Source organism: Alligator mississippiensis, chromosome 1 (genome assembly GCF_030867095.1).
Source record: "Alligator mississippiensis isolate rAllMis1 chromosome 1, rAllMis1, whole genome shotgun sequence".
NCBI lineage: Eukaryota > Metazoa > Chordata > Crocodylia > Alligatoridae > Alligator > Alligator mississippiensis.
In genome coordinates this window covers 29,655,390-29,675,210 of record NC_081824.1, presented here as the reverse complement: position 1 = coordinate 29,675,210, position 19,821 = coordinate 29,655,390, and the positions used below count along the sequence as shown (strand labels likewise).

Here is a 19,821-nt window from a genome sequence, read left to right as displayed (position 1 = left end):
TTTTGTTAAGCTTGTTAGAACTCACAGACCATATATTACTCACTTAGATCCAATTTGTTTAAATTCCCATATTCTTAATTAGGAATATATGAATGAAACTTAATTTTCAAATTTACATTGTAGGTACCTTTTTTTAAAAGATGCTGTGCCAAGTCCTAAGCTTAACCTGTCTTTAAATCCACTTTTCCAATTATCGAACCGGTTACTAAAAAATTGTTCTTGCCACAATCTCCATTAGAAATCCCCCTTCTGAGGCTCCCAAACCACCTTTCATAAGTACTACCCCTTGCATAATTTCTGTTAAACAGGCATTATAGTTTTATTCGTTTGTAAAATGTAAAGGTAAGACCAAAAATTCTGAAGTACCTACAAATTGCACTTGTCCAACTTGACCTTACTATGGCCGGACAATGCTTAAAAACCTCAATAACTGAAGTTGCAGGGACTCAGCATCTCAGAAAATCTAACCATGGACATTATTTTCTGTAACCCATTTTGAAAATCTAGGTCAAAGTAACTTTAGCAAGGGCAGAGATTCAATGGTATACCTGGGAAATAGTACTTAATAATCCAAACTTTAAAGTTCCTCTTCCCTAGAAAATTTAACTGCAGTTACAGGTAGAAAATCAGAATGAATATCACTCATATTTAAGTGGTTTTATAGAAAGTCAAAATATAGGAACGAATACTAGGTTCCAATCAGAAGAGCACTTTCACGTCTTCAGGGTGTAAAGATATTGTAGTAAAGTAATTAAGTCAATTTAAAATGAATTATGACATTTTTCTAAAAAATTCACAGAGTTTTGCAGAGGATGCAGTTCATATCACTTCAAGGTAGTCTTCCACTTCACCTCAAAACTAGAAAATTCAAGGATTATGTTGAAGGAGATATATACCTGGACACCAAAAATTCAGAGTACCTACCACACTCTTCAAAAAGAGATAGCAACCATATTAATTCCAAAGTCCAATTGGAAAACAACAGAATGAGCTAAAAGAGATGAGTTCTCATAGTGGATATATTTTACTATGTTAAAGTATCTACAGGTAAATGAATTCAAGACCTGTATTCTTCACTGTGTTACTTTTTCCAAGCTGAACAAAAATCTCACCCCACAATCCTATACACCTACAAACATTATATGATTTGGATGATGGCACAAACATTGAGTGTGGAACTGGACAGGTACTGGGTAACTGGATGCTTTTGCCTCTCCCTCACCCCACTCAGGTCCAAGGAAGTGTGCTGTCAAGAGAAGATGACCATCAATTCTTAAAAAAAGATACAGGGAAAAAGCTTAGAGGGGCAACACTAACACAGGGCTATATTATCTGTGGCAAGTGCTCAGAAAAGCTGTCTCCCACTAGGCTGTCCAAAGTGTCACACTCAAGAGAACACAAAGATAAGTAACTAGTAGCTAAGCAAGATTTCTGCTTTCAATACCTGGTCACCAAAAGACGGATACAGTATAACATATAGGGGACAAGTCATATCATGTTCAAATGATTACCAAACAAGTCTTTAGGCAGCTAGTTAAGTGGCCTTGGAATTACAGTAGCCTAAATCAGAACTCTACTAGGAAAAGAAGAATGTATATCTAACTCAGCTATGCCAGTGGTGCTCAAACGTTTTGGCCTGAAGGCTACATGGGCAGTGTCCAAGCCATCCATAGAGCTGGATCTGGCTGATGATCTGGCATGGGATGGTCGCAACAGAGCCTCATCCAGCCATATGGAGGGAGGCAGGGGGCATCCCAGCAACAAGTTGGCCCTGTGAGGGGGAGGGAGGGCACGATGGGTATGTCCAAGCCACAACTGGGCACCGAGCGGGAGGGAGGGGACATGGTTCATTCCCAAGGGGCGAAGGGAGCCATGCTCTAGCTTTCCCCTCTCTTAGGGCTAGGGAGCTTGACCTGGCCCCAACCCAGCCCCAGGGGAAGAGGGGGAATGGCCCAGACCCATCCAGCCTGGGGGAAGGGGCATGGCCCAGTCTCATTCAGCCATGTGGGTGGGGGCATGACTTGGCCCCAACCTGCTGTGCAAGTGTGCAGGATGCAGGGTCTAGAAATTTGGTGGCCAAGGAAGGTGGTGGCCATATTCACTGCCACTGCTCCCCTGCTGCCAAATTTCAGATCCCTGAGGAACCACGCATGCTGGATACCTGTGGCTCTGTGGGCTGCGGCTGGAGGCCAAGCACCCCTGAACCAACAAGGATTGAAGGCTGATTTACTACACAGATAAAAATACTCTTTCATCTCTTTTTTGTGGGGGACTAGCTTCCTCCCCCTCAAATTTAACAATAACATTTCCAGTTAATTAAATGAAGACACAAGTAAAATCTTTTTTAAAAATCTGACACTACAATTCTATGCAGGCTGACACCACTAAACTAAATGACATTTCTGGATAACCACAAGAACTAGATAGTGAAATGATCTTCTGAATAGTGAAATGATGAAAACATATAAGTGAAAGAACTGTGTAGTAAATTATCACTTCTTGTTATTTTAACTGGAGAAAGCACTGAAGTGATTGGATGGATAAGGTTATCGATTCTCTGAGCCTTCTGGGTAAAGGGCTGACTATGAGATGAAAGTTCAGAGGAAGGAAACAAAGGTTCATGTAATAAAACTGCAGCCCTACACGGGTATTTTATCAGAAGTGAGAGCCATTAAAGGAGTCTTTAGAGAAAAATCAACCATTAATAAGGGAACAACTGTCAGTGCCCTGGAAATATTTTGAAATTACATAAAAGAGAACAGCCCCATAACCAGGAAAGTACATGGAAATCAAACCATTTTCCAAAGTTGCATGAAAGTTGAGTAGACATTCCAGGAAGTTTTAGAGACTAAGATCTTCTTTTCTTTACACCAGAGTGGTTCCAGTCTGAGAACGGAGTAGTTGTAGGCCAAAACTTCAGGAAAGAGAGCAACTTTACACTCGTAAAAAAAATTCCAGCCTCTGCTTTTAAAGCCACATGAAAACAGAGCTGGAGCTTTCAAATTCAGTATACATGTAAATCCTGCATGGGTAGATTTGGAGTCGGAAAGAGACAGAGAGACAGGCTGAAATGAAATCCTTAAGCAGGGGTGACATATGGTTGCACAACCTACTCCAGGTGATAAATACCAACAAGGTTTGTCCCCTTGCTCTCCGATGACACTTCAGGCAATAGAGATGCCCTGCAGGAAGGAGGGTCTATGCTACATGAATAGAAGGAACTATATGAACCAAAGAGTGGGCTTTACATCACACACCCTATTAGTCTGAGTCCAGAGCTCTGTTCATTCAGTATGTTGCCTCAGTGGAGTTTCTCCCCAGCAGCAGCCTTTAGAATCATACGCTACTGTCTTAAACCACACTTTGAAAGTCTATAACCTAGACATATTACAAGGTGCACAGCTTTAGATTTCAAGCTTCCCTATGCATGCAAAGCTATGCATCAGGAAGCCAGCTTGTTGAGATACAGTTTATGCCATCATTTGGCACCTGCTAAAACTGCTGGCAATTTACATAATCCCATTTAAAAGCACTTTCCCTCATCAAGACTAAACAGAATGAAATCAAATCAGTGTCAAGGCCAAACAATGAGTGAAATAAAAGCTAAAACTTCACAGTAACAGCCAGACTCTGCTAGACCCTTCCAGAGAGAGAGAGGGCAGTCAGAGCATAAGAGATGTCTCTACCACTGGACTCTCCGCATCAGGCCTTCACCAAATGCTTCTTCACAGAGATATAGCTGAGAGACTACTCTCTTGGGGGAAGAAGCTGCACTCCAAGAGGTGGAAAAGGGGTAGGGAACAGGAAAAGCCATGTCTTTTCTCTCCACATGATTAGATGTAGTTTGGCATGCACACTCTGAGCTTACTCCAGGAGGCATTCTGGTGCTGTGGCTTCTTTGGGACAGCATGACCCAGTAACATTCCCTCCTCCCCCCTGAAAAACAGGTACATGCCTATAAAGACACATTTAGGATCTATTATTTAATAGATGTGGTGCTGAAGCATCCCCAGTTATTTATTTAGGGGTCTTCTGCAGGGTGGATAAAAAAAAAAAAATCAACGAGACAGTCCAGTATTATAAAAGCCTTAGTCTGCATATTTAATTGTATATATTATATTATATTGGCAGACTACAGCTTTTATAATACTGGAATATATATTCCAGTAGTATAAAAAGATCTAGTATTATAGATCTCCGCCCCCAACAGCCAGCAGTGAGGGGAGGTGACGGGGAACACGGGAGGGACAGGAGCAGGGGTTACTGGCGGCTGCATCCAGCTGCAGGCGCGACCGCCGCTGTGACCACCACTGCAGTCGCAGGCCCTGGCCCCAGCCCCGGCCCAAAGTGGCAGGGGGGAAGGTAGGGAACAGCAAAGCCCAGTCCCCAGCCCAAAGCAGCTGGGGGGAGGGAATGGCCCCAGCCCAAAGCAGCGGGAACGCAGGGGGGGGGGGAGGAAGATGGCCCTGGCCCAAAGTGGCGAGGGGAAGAACAGCCCAGGCCCTGGCTCCAGCCCAAAGTGACGGGGGGGGGGGGGGGGGGGGGGAAGGAAGGCAGTGAACGTCCCAGGCCCCAGCCCGAAGGGGAGCAGGGGAACGGCTCAGGTCCTGGCCCAAAGCAGCGAGGGGAGGTGGGGAGTGGCCCCAGCCTGAAGCAGGGGGAGGCATGTCAAATGCAGGCCTCTGTGTCCCGTCCCCCCCAGTCATTCTTGACAGGCAGTATGCATGCATATCTTTTTTAATTTAAATCAGATTTTTTTATATAATTGTATTTGAATTTTTTTAAGATGCTTTTTAAAAAAAACAACCTATATAAAAGATAGTTTTAATTTAAAATATGTTAAAACTCAAAGATATCATCATGGAATAGGGATTATAACTTCTAATTGTATACTATTTGAGACAATATATTTATGTAACCTTTTTAGAAAAGTTTTATAAATAGATCACCACAGGCCATTGACTATATTAGGGGCCCAATCTTATAGGGCTCCCAGAGACTCCTCTATAGGTTGGTAAAGATTAAAAAAAAAAACAAAAAACACTCTACCTAATGGGACTCAGTGCTCAGTCCAGCAGATCCCATTAAGTATCTCTGTGATGCTTAGTTTTAGTTCTCAAACTGTGGACTTGTCTCCAGAGATAACATCCTTGTTAAAAGCAGCGTCTGGAGATGAGAGGTGAGACCTGATTACTTACCCATCAGTCATCTTGTCTCTCTGCAAGTGTACACAGAGTCAAGCCCTTGCCTCTCTCTAAAAATGCAAAGTTTCAAGAAGTTAAAAGAATAGAGGAATGTTGGGGGTAGAGTAGATCTGGGCAAGGAGGAGGAGTCTGGAGATAAGTGCAAGGACGGAGGGGCAGTAGAAACAGATGAGAAACATTTTGATCAGAATATTCCAGAAGTCTTAAGGAATAAGTTTCTGAGTATAGTCTTTCCCTCACTAGATCTCAAATCAATGGAATGGTATGGTAGAAGGGAAAACCTATCATGGCAGCAGGCTAGTCAGGCCATAAGAGAGAGAAAAATCTAGAAGAAAGTGAAGGAAGTCCCAAGCTAACAACATATGGCTGCAGTGTGCATTTGATGTCCTCCTAGTACAGCGTGGCAAAAATATCCCCCAAATATCCATGATTAAACTAGTGAATTGGAGAGAGTTTACCCACCAATGACTTCACAAGTATCTATTTCAATTACCTTTGGTAAATAAAATAACCAAATCATAATTCATTTTTCTGATGTAGCTGTAAAATTAATCTGAAAAAATATCAAAATAAATCACTCATTTAAAATGGAGTGTGACCTTCTAAAAATGAAACTTACATATTATTCACAACTCAGAGATAGATGTTTTATGGTTATAGCAAACAACAAGAATGCACTGTTTGCAAAAAACAAGGATTAAATTAGAGGCTTCTGGACCAGTGATTTAAACTATGATTTACATCATGATTTAAATGGATTTGATTTAAATCAAATCCACCCTGATTTTCTGCAATACTTAACACCCTGCAGGATAGTCAATATAAGGCTCTTATTCTAACAACAGAAACTGTGGCCTTGAAATGGAAGAGCATTTGCACTTGGAAAGCCTATGCAGAAAAAAAGTATATTGGCTGCAGGTTTTTCTGGAGTCGTCTGCTTTCTTAAAGAAAGTGTCCGAGGAAGTTTGGACAGATGTTCTCCGGGGAGATAAGCGATGCAGCAAACTTGTTCGCTGGCATGGCATTGCATCGGATCAAGCGTTATAAAGTTGAAACGGTGTCAATTTATAAACGTAAGTGAAAAATGTTGCAACTCGAAATGTTGCAAGTCGAGGAATGCCTGTATATGCTTCCTGGACCATAATCCGCAGTTCCGTGCAAGGGACCTCCTGGGACATGATGGGGCTTCATTTCCCTACAAAAGGTAAGAGTTCCTTTTCTTACAGGTTGGCTGACCTTGTTCCTCCGAGCGTCTCCCAGAGTAACAAGGAATAACGGCCATAAATTGTTAGAGAGTAGGTTCAGACTAGACATTAGAAAGCACTACTTCACAGGTAGGGTGGCTAGGATCTGGAACCAACTTCCAAGGGAAGTAGTGCTGGCTCCTACCTTAGGAGTCTTTAAGATGAGGCTTGATGATTACCTAGCTGGGGTCATTTGAGTCCAGTTCTCTCCTGCCCAGGACAGGGGGTCAGACTAAAAGATCTGCAAGGTCCCTTCCAACCCTACATCTATTACCTCCTACACTGGGCTTTAAACTAAGTTCAATGGGGGATGGGGAGGAAGGAGATGGAGAGAAAGGAGATGGAGAGAGTCTGGAACCTACAAACTGCAAGACATGTAACAGTACATCCCAGGTAAGTACTAAGGGGCCCACTGGGCATCAGAATGGGGCAGGGGGCACCAAAGGCACCATTCTATACTAATACTAATTAGCGCCTCTATACTAATACTAGGAGCAGGGGGAAACAAGCAGGAAGAACTCACACTTCTGCTTGCAGACAATAATGTCGATTTAGTGGGGCTAACAAAAACCTAGTGGGACCTTACCCATGACTGAGCAGTGCACATTGAGAGCTAAGGGTTGTACAGATGGGACAGAGGAGGGAGGAAAGTGTGGGGGTTGCTCTCTATGTTAAGAAGCGTTATACATCTACCCTAATCAAATGGGATCAGAGGAGGAGAAAGTTGAGGCATTGTGGGTTAGGATACATGGAGGTCGAGGGGAAAGGGACTTGGTGGTAGGGGTCTACTACAAACCACCACACCAAGAGGAAAGGCTAGACTTGGAATTCTTGAGGCAGCTCTCAGAGGCTGCATGGTCTAGGGACGTGGTTGTTACAGGGGACCTAAACTACCCTGACATCTGCTGGGAGAAGCAGTCAGCCAAATCCAACTGTTCACGTAGGTTCTTAACTTGCGTGCAGGACCTTCACCTAATGCAGTAGGCATACGGTCCCACTAGGGGGAATGCCTTACTGGACTTGGTGTTGGCTACGGGGAATGACCTGGTAGGGGAGCTACAGATTTGTGGTCACCTTGGGGATAGTGACCACCAATCAACTGAATTCACCATATGGCTCAGGGTGGGTAAGATAACTAGTAGTGTGGAAGTTAGGAAGGCTAACTTCAGTGTGCTTAGGAGTCTAGTCAATGACGCACTGCAAGATAAGAGAATTGGCAAGATGGGAGTCCAGGAAGTGTGGTCATTCCTAAGGAAGTGATCCTTCGGGCGCAGAGGAAGACTATCCCAGTACGAGGGAAAAGGAGCCAAAAAACTTCCTTGGCTAAACAGGGAAATCCAGGGGAGCCTAAGGGCAAAAAAGAAGGCATACAGGCGGTGGAAGCAGGGGGAAGCTACAAAGGAGAAGTATACATACTTGGCCTGTACTTGCAGGGAGGCAGTTAGAAAGGCCAAAGGCAACTACAGAGCTGAGGCTGGCAACACAAAATAAAGACAACAAAAAGTCTTTTTTTAGGTATGTAGGGAGTAAAAGGAAGGCGCAGGGCAGCATAGGACCCCTATTGAACAAGGAGCGCTTAGTGACAGACAGGGGGGACAAGGCAGAGCTATTCAATGAGTTTTTTGCCTCAGTGTTCTTGAACAGGGATTAAGATAAATCTTCTAATGGGTTCTTAGATGGGTATCAGAGGGACACCAGCCCACCAAGTGTTGATGCTGACTTGGTGCAGTCACTTGGATGGACTGGATGTGTTCAAGTCAGCAGGCCTGGATGAGCTGCATCCGAGGGTACTGAAGGAATTGGCCGGTGTCGTAGCAGAACCACTGGCATGGCTGTTTGAGTGCTTGTGGTGCTCGGGTCAGGTCCTAGAGGACTGGAAAAGGGCCAATATGGTCCCTATTTTCCAGAAGGGAAGGAAGGAGGATCCGAGTAATTATAGGCTAGTCAGTCTCACCTCCGTCCTTGGAAAGGTCTTTGAAAAGATTATGAAGGACCATATCTCTGGGAGTCCAGCAGGAAAAATAATGCAGCAGGGCAACCATCATGGATTTAAAGCAGGCAGATCATGCCTGACCAATCTGGTTTCATTTTATGACAGGGTCACAAAATGCTTAGATGCAGGAGTAGAGATGGATGTCATTTTCTCGGATTTTAGCAAGGCCTTTGATACGGTATCTCATCCCATTCTCATAAATAAACTAAGAGGCTGTGACAGATGTTTATATGGTCCGGTGAGTGGCAAATTGGCTTAGCGGTTGCACCCAGAGTGGTAGTAGACAGGTCAGTATCGACCTGGAAGGATGTGGGTAGTGGGGTCCCACAGGGTTTGGTCCTTGGACTTGTACTCTTTAATATCCTCATCAGTGACTTGGACATGGGTGTGAAGTTTACTCTGTCCAAGTCTGCAGAGTTTGTGGGGTGAAGTGCATACTCTGGAGGGTAGGGAATGATTGCAGGTAGACCTGGACAGGTTAGAAAATTGGGCAGTACACAATAGGATTCAGTACAACAAGGACAAATGCAGAGTACTGCACCTAGGGTGCAAAAATATCCAGCATCCAGCAGATGCATGACAAATAGATCCAAGGAGGTGATACCTTCCCCTCTAAGCAGCATTGGTCAGAACACAGAGTGCTGCATCCAGTTTTGGGCACCGTACTTGAAGAAGGATGTTGATAGACTTGAGAGAGTCCAGAGGAGGGCCACTCGTATGGTTAGGGGCTTACAAGACAAGCCCTATGAAGAGAGACTGAGGGATCTGGACCCCTTCAGCCTCTGCAAGAGAAGGCTAAAAGGTGATCTTGTGGTTGCCTACAAATTCATTAGGGGGATGCAGCAAGGGAGCAGAGATGCTCTGTTCACCAGGGCACCTGTTGGGGTAACAAGGAACAATGGTCACAGGCTGACAGAGAGCAGATTTAGGCTAGATATCAGGAAAAACTTAATGGTAAGGGTGGCCAAAATTTGGAATAGGCTTCCAAGGGAGGTGGTGCTTGCCCCTACCTTGGGGGTCTTCAAGAGAAAGCTGGATAGGCATCTGGCTGGGGTCATTTGACCCTAGCACTCTTTCCTGCCTAGGCAGGGGGTCAGACTCGATGATTTGCTGAGGTCCCTTCCAACCCTAGTATCTATGAATCTGTACCTCAGGATACTGCAGTGTCAGAGAAGCTTAACAGTTTCCAGTTCATTGGACTGGACACTAAATGTTATGTGTAATAACCTATGCATTCTTCCTATAAAAACTAATAAACTGCAAGAAGAACTTTTTCAACTACTTGCTGACATCATAAGAAGCAAGCTACAAACCTAGTCATTATAAACTCAGGTCTCAGGACAGGTTAAAATTAAATCTGAAGTTAGGATAATCTTTAAAATTTAAGCTAAATAAAAATATTCAGGCATTTTTGCCACTGAAGTCAAGTCACTGACAGGGAAATAGTCCCTGGTAATCAGAACTTGTTAAAATGCTAAACTGGCTTTTGACACCAGAATCGTCTTTTGAGCATATTAAGAAAACATATGCTTCATTTCAGTTTAGTTCAGTTCACCACACAGTTCATTCAAAGTTGAGAAACCAACAGAAAACTGAAATAATAAAACAGACCCCCACCACCACAGAGTATTTGTTTTCTTCTTCTTTCTAATGAGTAAAGCTGTCTAAAATTCTAAAGTCTTATCTAATGATAGATAATATTTTAATTGCCATGTGCAACAACATACAAAATTATGAAAATGCAAATATAGATAAGAACAAAGTGGATTTAATGTGTAGATAATGTACACTGCCTAGTGAAAAGAAGTGTCAAATTTGGTGTAGGGACTGTGTAGACTGCAATAAATGAATCAATCAACATATATTAAATGGTTACTAACCACTGAAACATTCAGAAAAGTTATAAAAGGAGTACAAATTAAAAACATAATGCAAATCAGTGGGTTTAAATCAAGGTTTCTTGCTTGAAAATCTAAAGCACAATAAAAATAAGCAATTTAAAACAATGTACACAGCCCAAACACATGAATATAGTGATATAGTGAAACACTTGTGTCTTCAGAGCCTGGCCTCCCTTTCTGCAGTTAAGTTCTTTATGTATAGCCATACTTGGGCTGTACAGAGATTTGTGCATACACTTTGAGTACAACCTACTCTCACAAACGGACCGAAATGTAAGCATAGCTCTACATGCAATTGTGTTTGCAAATACCTTGACAGAAGTCTGTTTAGAATTTAACCTCCAAGTAGAAGTTTACTAAAACTTAAATGCATCTCGACAGCAAGTTGCACAATTTTATGCTCTATCAACGTATTGCAACAAATCATTGAGAACAGGCAGGTTTCTCTTTCCAGAGCTATTTTTTTCCATTGTCTCTAGCCATTTCTGGAATTGTTAGGAATAAGCAGAAGCTTCCAAATTATTAATTATTTTTTTGGAAATTAACAATGGAATAAAAATCACACTATATACTTTATCCTGAGAAGCAGCAACAGCAACAATGAAATAACACAAGCCTTGAAGCCTAACAGATGCCCAGAATTAATTCAGCTTGCAAGTTACATCTACTGTGACAATGTATCATGAAGCTAACAATTTTAAACTAGCGGTGTTCTTGCTAGTCATACATTAACGGTGAAAAAAAACCCTTGTGCATTACTTACTGGAATGTAATAGATGTTCATTTTAGGGGCTTCATTGGCAGTCAGGAGCATTCCTAAAGAGACACAAATCACATGATAAAAATATCTGTTGAAAGAGCCTAACTTTTCCAAATAAAAAAGTTATAAAGTTGTTAGAAGAAATAGCATCTAATTGAATGCAGGGCACATTAATTCCAATTAAAAAAAATGCAAAAAAACTCAAATCTCAGGAGTTTTAAGAAAAAAGAATGACTGCAATTTTATACAATGCCAAAAAGTTCTCTGAATGGCAATTTGAGAAAACATGAACGAACATCCCAGGAAAGCAATATTAACCATAAGTATATATAAGCATACATTGCAGCTGCACTGCAATGGCCAACTGAGCTCCAGTTAACAGCTCATTCCAGTGCTTGTTTGCACTGGCCTGTCTACATAGATGTGAGCAATCTAAGGCTCAGGTAAGCGTACCGCCCAATCCCACCATTATATTTTAAGGAACATGTCTTCTGACTGTTCAGACCAGGTCTAATTAACATTGTCCTTTAAATGGGGCCAAAACTGTGTGCAGATGAAGCTATAATATTGGGGCGACATGTTTGATAAAAACAAAATCCCTGGTAAACATAGGATGGTGATCTGTAGCAGTTTGTCTGAACAGCCTCAGTTAATAAGAAACTGAAGTCTCAAAAAAAAAAAAAAAAAATCACTTTTTTCTTTGGGTATTGGGTATATTTCAGAATACTCTGTTTGAAAATAAGTAGTACGGTCTGACAACAGAACTGAGACTGAGGATCTCCTGGCTCTGACGGCAATTGTGTTTGGGTTCTTGAACAAACCAGTTTAACTTCTGTAGCTCAATTTGTGCAAAATGAGAAGCTTGCAAAAAAATTATGGGAACCATCCAACTTGATTTTAAAATGCTCAGGACCTGAGAAGTGCTGTAGACATTAAATTCATGACAAACCCCAAAACTAGCAACAGACTTTTGCCTGTTCAGCATGAAAATTATATGCTAAGGTTTTCATAGTGAAACTGACTGAAACAGGTATTTAACCTGTTTTTTCTGCTTTAATCTCAATTTTGAGTTTCCTGTGCAGGTGACCTTTAACGTAAGTAAGAGGAAGCATGAAGGGAAAAAAGTTAGATAACCTTGCGATCTAAAAATGTTCTAACAGAGTCTACTGAGACTATGAATAATGGGATCAATTATCACATAACTGGAGGGCACATATACAAACTTACACCCAATGAGAGGTACATAATTAACATGGGTGGGGCAATTCTTTCCACCTCTAATTCTTTTACTAAAAATACAGAATGCAGTTGGACTCTACAGGGATGAAAAATGGCTGCACATGTTTGACAAAGCTAGTTACAGTAGCTCAGTTCAGCAAAATAAGGCTAAGAACCCAGTCCAAAACAGTTCACAGGCAGCCTAAATAAAAGCAAAGATTTATAGTATGGTTCATGGGTTAATGGTCCCTTGAAGTATCAGTAGTTCCACTGCTGCTGGGAAAGTTAAAAAGCATTTTATTTCTAATGCATGGAGAAAATACCAGACACCAAGGCAGAATGGCAGAAACAAGTTCACTAATTATGCCCCATGCTTCAAAGACAACAGCAACAGGAAAGCCTTCTCTATGGGAAGTTCCCACAAATAAATAAAGGGACAATAACCTCAAGGATAGTACCTGGCTGTCTACTTCTGGGGACATATTGAAGCAGAGGAGGAGAGTATTGATCAAAGGAAATGCTTGCTATGTATTCATCTACTGTCTCTCCTCCTTAGGTATAACCAACTTTCATAGAAAGATGACCACACCTATGAAACAGCACAGTTGATTAACTGGATTATATGCAATAGTTTTCAGGCAAAAAAACCCAAGAGTTGGACAGGATATGTGACTGATTCTAGCCAATGAAAGATCAATTTCCTAACACAATCTTTAGGAGAGAGGGACAAGGGGACTCTACAACTAAGTTTGAAGAAAATACTCATAATTTTGGAGGGCCAGAGAAAAAACAGACTTACAAATATCCATGTTGTGTAGGCTACTGACAGACATTCCCTTAATGGCACAATTGGACCTGATCCGCAATTTCAACAATCACACCCTCCTGCCACGTCACATATAAGCTCTCTCTCTTTCCATCTCCTCTTCCTTACTGAAGGGGAACATGGATACAAGAACCTGGCCCACAAACATTAAAGGTTTCCAACCCCTGCAAGATGCTACATTTCAGTGCTGTACTCTACAAACTGTCTTATATGTGCAGAAGGGTCTATTTGTCAAGGGAATTATAAGTAGTGAACCAGGTTGATTTTTTTTTTTTTTTTGTTAAAACCTTTCAACTAGAAAAGTCTGCTCTGAAAAACTGAAGTTCTATCAACAGTGAAACTATTTCTGAAACTCTCCTGGTGTGTTTTCCAAAAACACCTTCAAATTGTGCACTTATTGTACAGTTTGACATAACTGTCAAACCATTAAAGATACACACAGGAAATGCTGCTTTACAAAGCATGCTACAACATTTCTATAAACACCAAGTTCAAGTCAAAAATTAAAAAAATTAAATCAGAATTAAAAAAAAAGAGACATTTATTCAAGACTGAAATGTTTTTAAAAAACAACCTTTTTTCCCCCCAAAATTTGTTGTTGAAAAATTTCAGAAGCGATACAGATTCAGCACAAAAATGAAATGCTGAAGTATCAGAGTTTCCAGCAAAATGAAAATGTAAAATGAAAACCAGTTCTTTCACCCATGGACATGCTTAGTTTACATATCTTTCCTCCAAAGCACCTACTACTTGTAAGTCGGATGCAGGCTAGATAGACAATAGGTCTGACACACCACAGCACTACTAATATTCTCAGATCCAGGGGGAGTGAAGCTGACAAGCACATCCACTCACGTTCCTTTTCATGGGGCCTCTCTTCCAAATACCGCAATCTGCATTGCCATCCTCCCAGCCTAAGACCTCTGCAAATCCCTCAATCCTACCACAAATCACCATCTGTCAGAGCCACAAGATTCTTATCCACACCAAAATCCCTCTGCCCCAACCCTCTTCTTTTCCTGAACTATCCCAATCACCACACCCAGAGCATTGCTCAAACTCCCCCTTGCTGGTCAGACTCTCCTGACACCAAAACACCAAGTATTGTGTATACTTCATATTACAGAGTCATGGATCAAGAACCCCTTATCCAAAATGATACTGCAATGCTCAGAACATGAGTATATTGTCATTTCATCTTCCCTCTGGTTAGCAAACACTAGCACTCTATAATAATGCCAAGATGAAATATGTAACATGCCCATCACTCCTGCATATCTGCATACACAATGGCTTATCTAGCAGAAGAGTTCCTGTTAAAGATATTGTATAAATTAGCAGGGCACATTTCCCAAAAACATAACACCTCCTTAAGAGTAGTTACCTATCTACAGGTTAATCTGGTTTCTGCTAAGGGTAAAATTCAACTCAGTGCACAAGTGTAGCTCCAAGCATCTCTTAAAGCCATGGAGACATTGAGGCCATAGGCTACCTAGAAGAATGCTTGTGCCAGACCTGCACCAGTCCTGCTCATTTCAGTCACCCTGAAAACCCTATTCTAGACAAAAGTGTTAACCAGAGTTTGCTAACTTGGGTTATAGCTGCAGCAGCAGCAGGTGACAAGGTCACCTAGATTTTAAATCAAGTTGGGGACTCAGATTTCTGACAAGTCTGAATGTGGATTTTCTTGGGTTAGCAGTTCAAGTTACGTCGTCTTCCCTACTCCTTTTATTTAATTTAAGATCACTACAGTTTCCATGTTTTAGACATAGCCTTTGGCTTTTGAACCAGAGAGTAAAGATGCATGTTATGCCATGTGCCATATGTCAATCTAAACTATGTGCAATATTTTTTTAATTGTTTTCCCAAAGGTCGGTTCAATGCCATGAACTAGTAAAGAAGGCCCAAGCAAATGAGATTATTTTGGGAACAGATCTCAAACTGAACAAATCTCAACTGTTAAGAGACCCAGCTCTGCACAAAACATTAAAGAACCAAATGATTTAGAACAGTGCTGTTTTTTCTCCATGGGATTAGACCTCAAAAATCTCTTGCTCAACTGACTCCAAATTTGGACTGTTAATCCTTCATGTGGCAGAGGAAACTTCAAGGCATTCACTGTAGGAATGAAGATTTGAATATTTGGAGTCACCTGCTAAAAAGAAAGTAAGCTCAGCTTGGTGGTCTGCTATAAAAGATGTTATAATTAACTGAATTATAGAACTGGAGTATCCTAGCCAGAATGTAACATCATGTTTACCCAGCAGATTTTACTCTAAAGACTACAATCTCCCTTTCTCAAAATACAGTAAAAAAGGCTGTGCCTGCTATATCATGCAACCTGGTACTTTTCAAGTGCCCTACTGGATTAATGGTTTCTAGGATGTCCTTTATTCTGTACACACACATATTCTTCAAGTCAGAATCTATACCCTTGTGCTGTACTCATAGCTCACATAAGAAAGATTAAGTCTCAAGACGATGACCATGAGTTTACACACTATTTTTATCCAAATGATTTCCAAAAGGTTTTACTAACCAGCAGTGAAACATACCCACCACAGCACACATCAACAATAAAAAGAACTTCAGAAGAGGAAAAGAACAACATATTTAAATTGGAGGAGAAATGTAAAACATGGGATTGATTACAATGCCAAAGAAAAAGCCTTTCCACCCTAGGAAATCTCTGAAAAAGCAGACTAAATGACTTTTTTTGCAAAGGAAATCTGCAGAAAGGGGCTTTACCTGTAAACAAACTTAGTTCATTTTACACATACCTGAATTAGGATAAAGACAGACATCATTGATATCATGTTCTGGCTCCATTGAAGTAAATATTTTTCCCTGAAACAAAAGGGAGAAAAATACATTACAGGGAATTCATTTAATGCTTTGGTAAAATACAGTTACAGACTGAAAATAGGCCTTATGGTGGCTAAAAAATACAATGCAAAAATACAGCAAGCGAAGCCTAAAGCTAACACGATTTTGCAGTGGGACAGAATACTGATACACACGGGGCAGGTCCACAAATTCAACATTACTGCCCAGGGCTGACCAGACCTTCTCTAAGGAAATGCAGCCTATTTGTTGCTCAACCCAAGCCACAGCACTGCATGCTGGCACCTGCAGTCTAACTGCTGCAACTTCTATATTGAAGATGTGGATGTCAGCAATCTATTCCAATGTATTTTATAAACTGGGTGGAGCCCTCAAGATCCTGGCATGTCACCAATAAAGCCCTTTTTTGTGATGTCTAATTTTCTTGGTTGTAAATTGATAATTTATGAAAATGAGACTCTCTCTAACAGACAGCCAAAATGATGGGCTGGTTGTGGGATTTCCCCCACCCTGCTCTCATCTCTGTAAAATGAGGCATGGCCCAGCACTTTAAAACAAAGTCAGGAAATTACAGGAAATGTAAAAAAGGCCTGAATAAAAGGAATCGGTTGTCACCGACTTAGGAAGATCAGGATGGAGGTTATAATGGCAATTTATAATAATGATGTGCTAAGCCTACAATTCTGGGATTTCGTGCCAGGTCATGTATTTGATTTCATATACTGTAAAGACATCACAAACTCCCAGTTTATAGTCAAACCTTACATCTATTATAGCAGAGGAAACTTCTTTTCAAATGCAGTACAACGTAACAATGAAAAAAAAAGAAGATAAAAAGGAAGTGATGCTGCATAAAAATAAGAACAAGAGAAACGGACTGCCTGCAACCTCTGCCATGTTTAGTTCATGCTGAAACACATATCCCACAGATGGATGAGATGTGGACTGAGCGAAATAACCGCACCCCAGATTTCTCTCTTAAGTTCTACTTTTAAGTGTTTTAAGGCCAATTCCTTCACTGACAGCATGCAAGGTCAGGGGGTCTGCTTGTTCCAACATGCTGAAAGATGAGCTGCTAAGTTGGCTTCTTAAATGGAAGTAAAAACTAGCTATGATATAGTCAAGTTACAGTTGTATATATTAAACTGCCTTCTACCACCACTCAGCATTTATACTACATCTTTCAACCAAGAGTCTCAAACCTTCAAATCTCATGAAGTATACGCAATTTTGCTTGCTTGATCCAACACTGAAAACAACCTCCTCACAGGTCGAATTCAATTTCTGCTTTAAAATATATATCACCACTAGATGTAAATGTAAATTTATATAAAGACTATGTATAATCTACAACGCAGATTTAGCTAATAAAAGTACTGAGCAGTTAAAACTAGGGACTAGAGAATGGGACTGCTATGTATGATGCTTTCAGTGCACCAAGGAAAAGTGTGTTAAAATTGTGCCTTCATTTTATTACAGAAATATTAGCAAGCTGTACAGAATGTTAAGTACCACATTGTAGACAAAAAAGAACAAAGATGCCTCACAAACACACCCTTAATTCTCAAAGAAATGCAAAATGTGTCCCGATCCTCCAGCTCTCTCTTTCGCTACAATAAATGTTCCAAGACTTTTTTTTTTTTTTTTTTTTTAAATAGTCAACCTTTTAAATTCAGGAAAAAGGAGAGGCAACAACCTTGATGTAGCCATTGGACAACTGCTTGCTGCCTACATTTACCAACTGATATTTCTGTTACGTCTTCTCTTGGCGTGTCTACGCAAGACGTTTATTGTGGAGCTGCCCAATTAGGTCCACAGTAAGTATCTCTGCCTCTACACATGCACCCGTATTAGGGTGCACAAAGCAAACTCTTGAGCTGGATAATACTTGTAGATACAAGCATTAGCTAGCTCCGGAGTTTTTGTTTCATATGCCCTAACAGGGGCACACATGGAGAGGCGGACATTTACTACAGAACTAATTAGGCAGCTCTCCTCAGTGCATCTACAAGAGTATCTCCAGCATACTCAGGAGTTCTTTGCTCCTGGGCGCACAGTCAAACAGCACACCCAGGAGAAAAAACAAACAAAATACAGAGCCATAAGCTCTGGAGTTTATTCATGAGCATTAATTGCATGTGTAGACATGCCCTCTCCCTCTGATTCTGCAGACAACAAATGCTCACACTGTCACACTTATCACTTCATCATGCAAAGTGCACTTCAGTGACCACAATGGTCAAAACCTCTACTTTATACTGAATCCAACATTTCTGTGCATATCATAAGGGTCTTACAGACAAGAACATTTCAGGAGGGGAAAGCCCAGACAAAATACTTTGGTGTTTTTATACTCAAACTTCTAAGGCAGCCAGTAAATAAGAAGGTTCTGTGGCCCACTTTTTACAGAGGCATAAGCATGAGCTGACATGTCTGCAGGGATCTAAACTGAAGGACAGGATCAGAACAAAAACTTGTATCCCATTATTCTTCCTATTCCCCTGAAGCAGGTCTCGCCTACCTTTTGGGTCCCCCCCTTCCAGCTGAACACTGCCATACCATCCATCCCTAGTCTCTCCACTGATGATTAATAAGAGCCTGTCTCCAACCCCACCCCACCTCAGTAGATAAATCATCAAGCTCCCCACCAAAAGGCACGTCTCAGCACGGGCTATTCTGGTATCAAAGCCAGGTACTTTCCACCCCAAATTCTGCCTTAGTTGGGAGAATAAAGAACCAACATTTGAGGGAGGGAAAGTAGAGGCAGCTGGAACACATTCTAGGAAAGGCCAAAGATGTCCCTGTCCCCAAGCAGCAAGAAACCTGCATTTATCCCATTGCAGAGGCCAGCTAATAATCTCTATGGTGTTTGTCTTTGACTGAGAGAAACAAGACAATTATGGAACAAGGAGAGAGGCCAATAACAGACCACCTATTTTTGATAAGAGAAAAAAGTGTAAGAGGTTGTGAGACTAGATGCTCTGAGAAGCCTTTTGATGAAAGAAGGTGGGTTTCCCATGACAGAAAAATAAGCATGGTCCTTAGCAATGTTGAACTAGACTATAAAAGAAGACTATTGAAAGGTTTGTGACTGCAGTTGATAAGTTCCACTATGTAGGTCAGAAGAGAAGGGGATCAGAGTGCAACAGCAACAGAGCCTTTGAGGAGGAACTGTGACTAATGAAAGAGAGCCTCCAATCAAGCTAAACTACAATCATACTATTATGGATCTGCCAATTAGGACACAGTTCCACATGAGAGATTGCTAGTCAGGCAAAAAAAGTAGAGAAACTGTCAAGCTGTTCAGAAGAGGCTCATGTGGACACTAAGGATGAAAGCTCAAAATCTGTTTGAACCTTTTGCACCTACTGCTTAAGAAATAATCTACCATAAATTAGTCAGCATATACAACCTAACTTGCATGCTGAAATGTGTGTGTCAGTTTCAATGCTATTTCCTTGTCCTAGCAGATTTGTGTAAATACAGTTAGCAGCTAATCTCACCAAAATAGAGTCCTTGAATAAGTTAGGAGTCACAGGGGTTAGAGCTAAATGTACTTAAGTGCACTGTATAATGCATGTGTGTGTACGTGCATACACAGAGAGTGCTTAAGAGTCAGGAGAAGGAAGACACTTGTGTGTTTTTTTTAAAGCCACTAAAATTTTACAAATGAGTTTGGCTTGGGAGAAGGCTCCTTGTCATCAAACTCAATTTCTGAACATACAGGCAACCATTTGGCCAACAGATCTACAGGAATCTCTATTCCAACCCCTCATTTCATACCACAGCTGCAAAGTACCCACTGAAAGGCCCACACACCTATGATGTGAT

The 19,821-nt window shown here is 41.2% G+C and overlaps 1 protein-coding gene across 1 annotated transcript in view; it reads right to left on the bottom strand.

Annotated features, from left to right (window-relative positions):
• NOL10 (nucleolar protein 10) overlaps positions 1–19,821 on the bottom strand; it is a 71,638-nt gene that overhangs the window by 34,895 nt on the left and 16,922 nt on the right. The window contains exons 12-13 of the mRNA XM_006257920.4: positions 15,927–15,993; positions 11,106–11,158 (exon numbers count right to left, since the gene is read on the bottom strand). Coding sequence (XP_006257982.1) covers positions 11,106–11,158; positions 15,927–15,993 — 120 coding nt within the window. The remainder of the gene's footprint in view (positions 1–11,105; positions 11,159–15,926; positions 15,994–19,821) is intronic.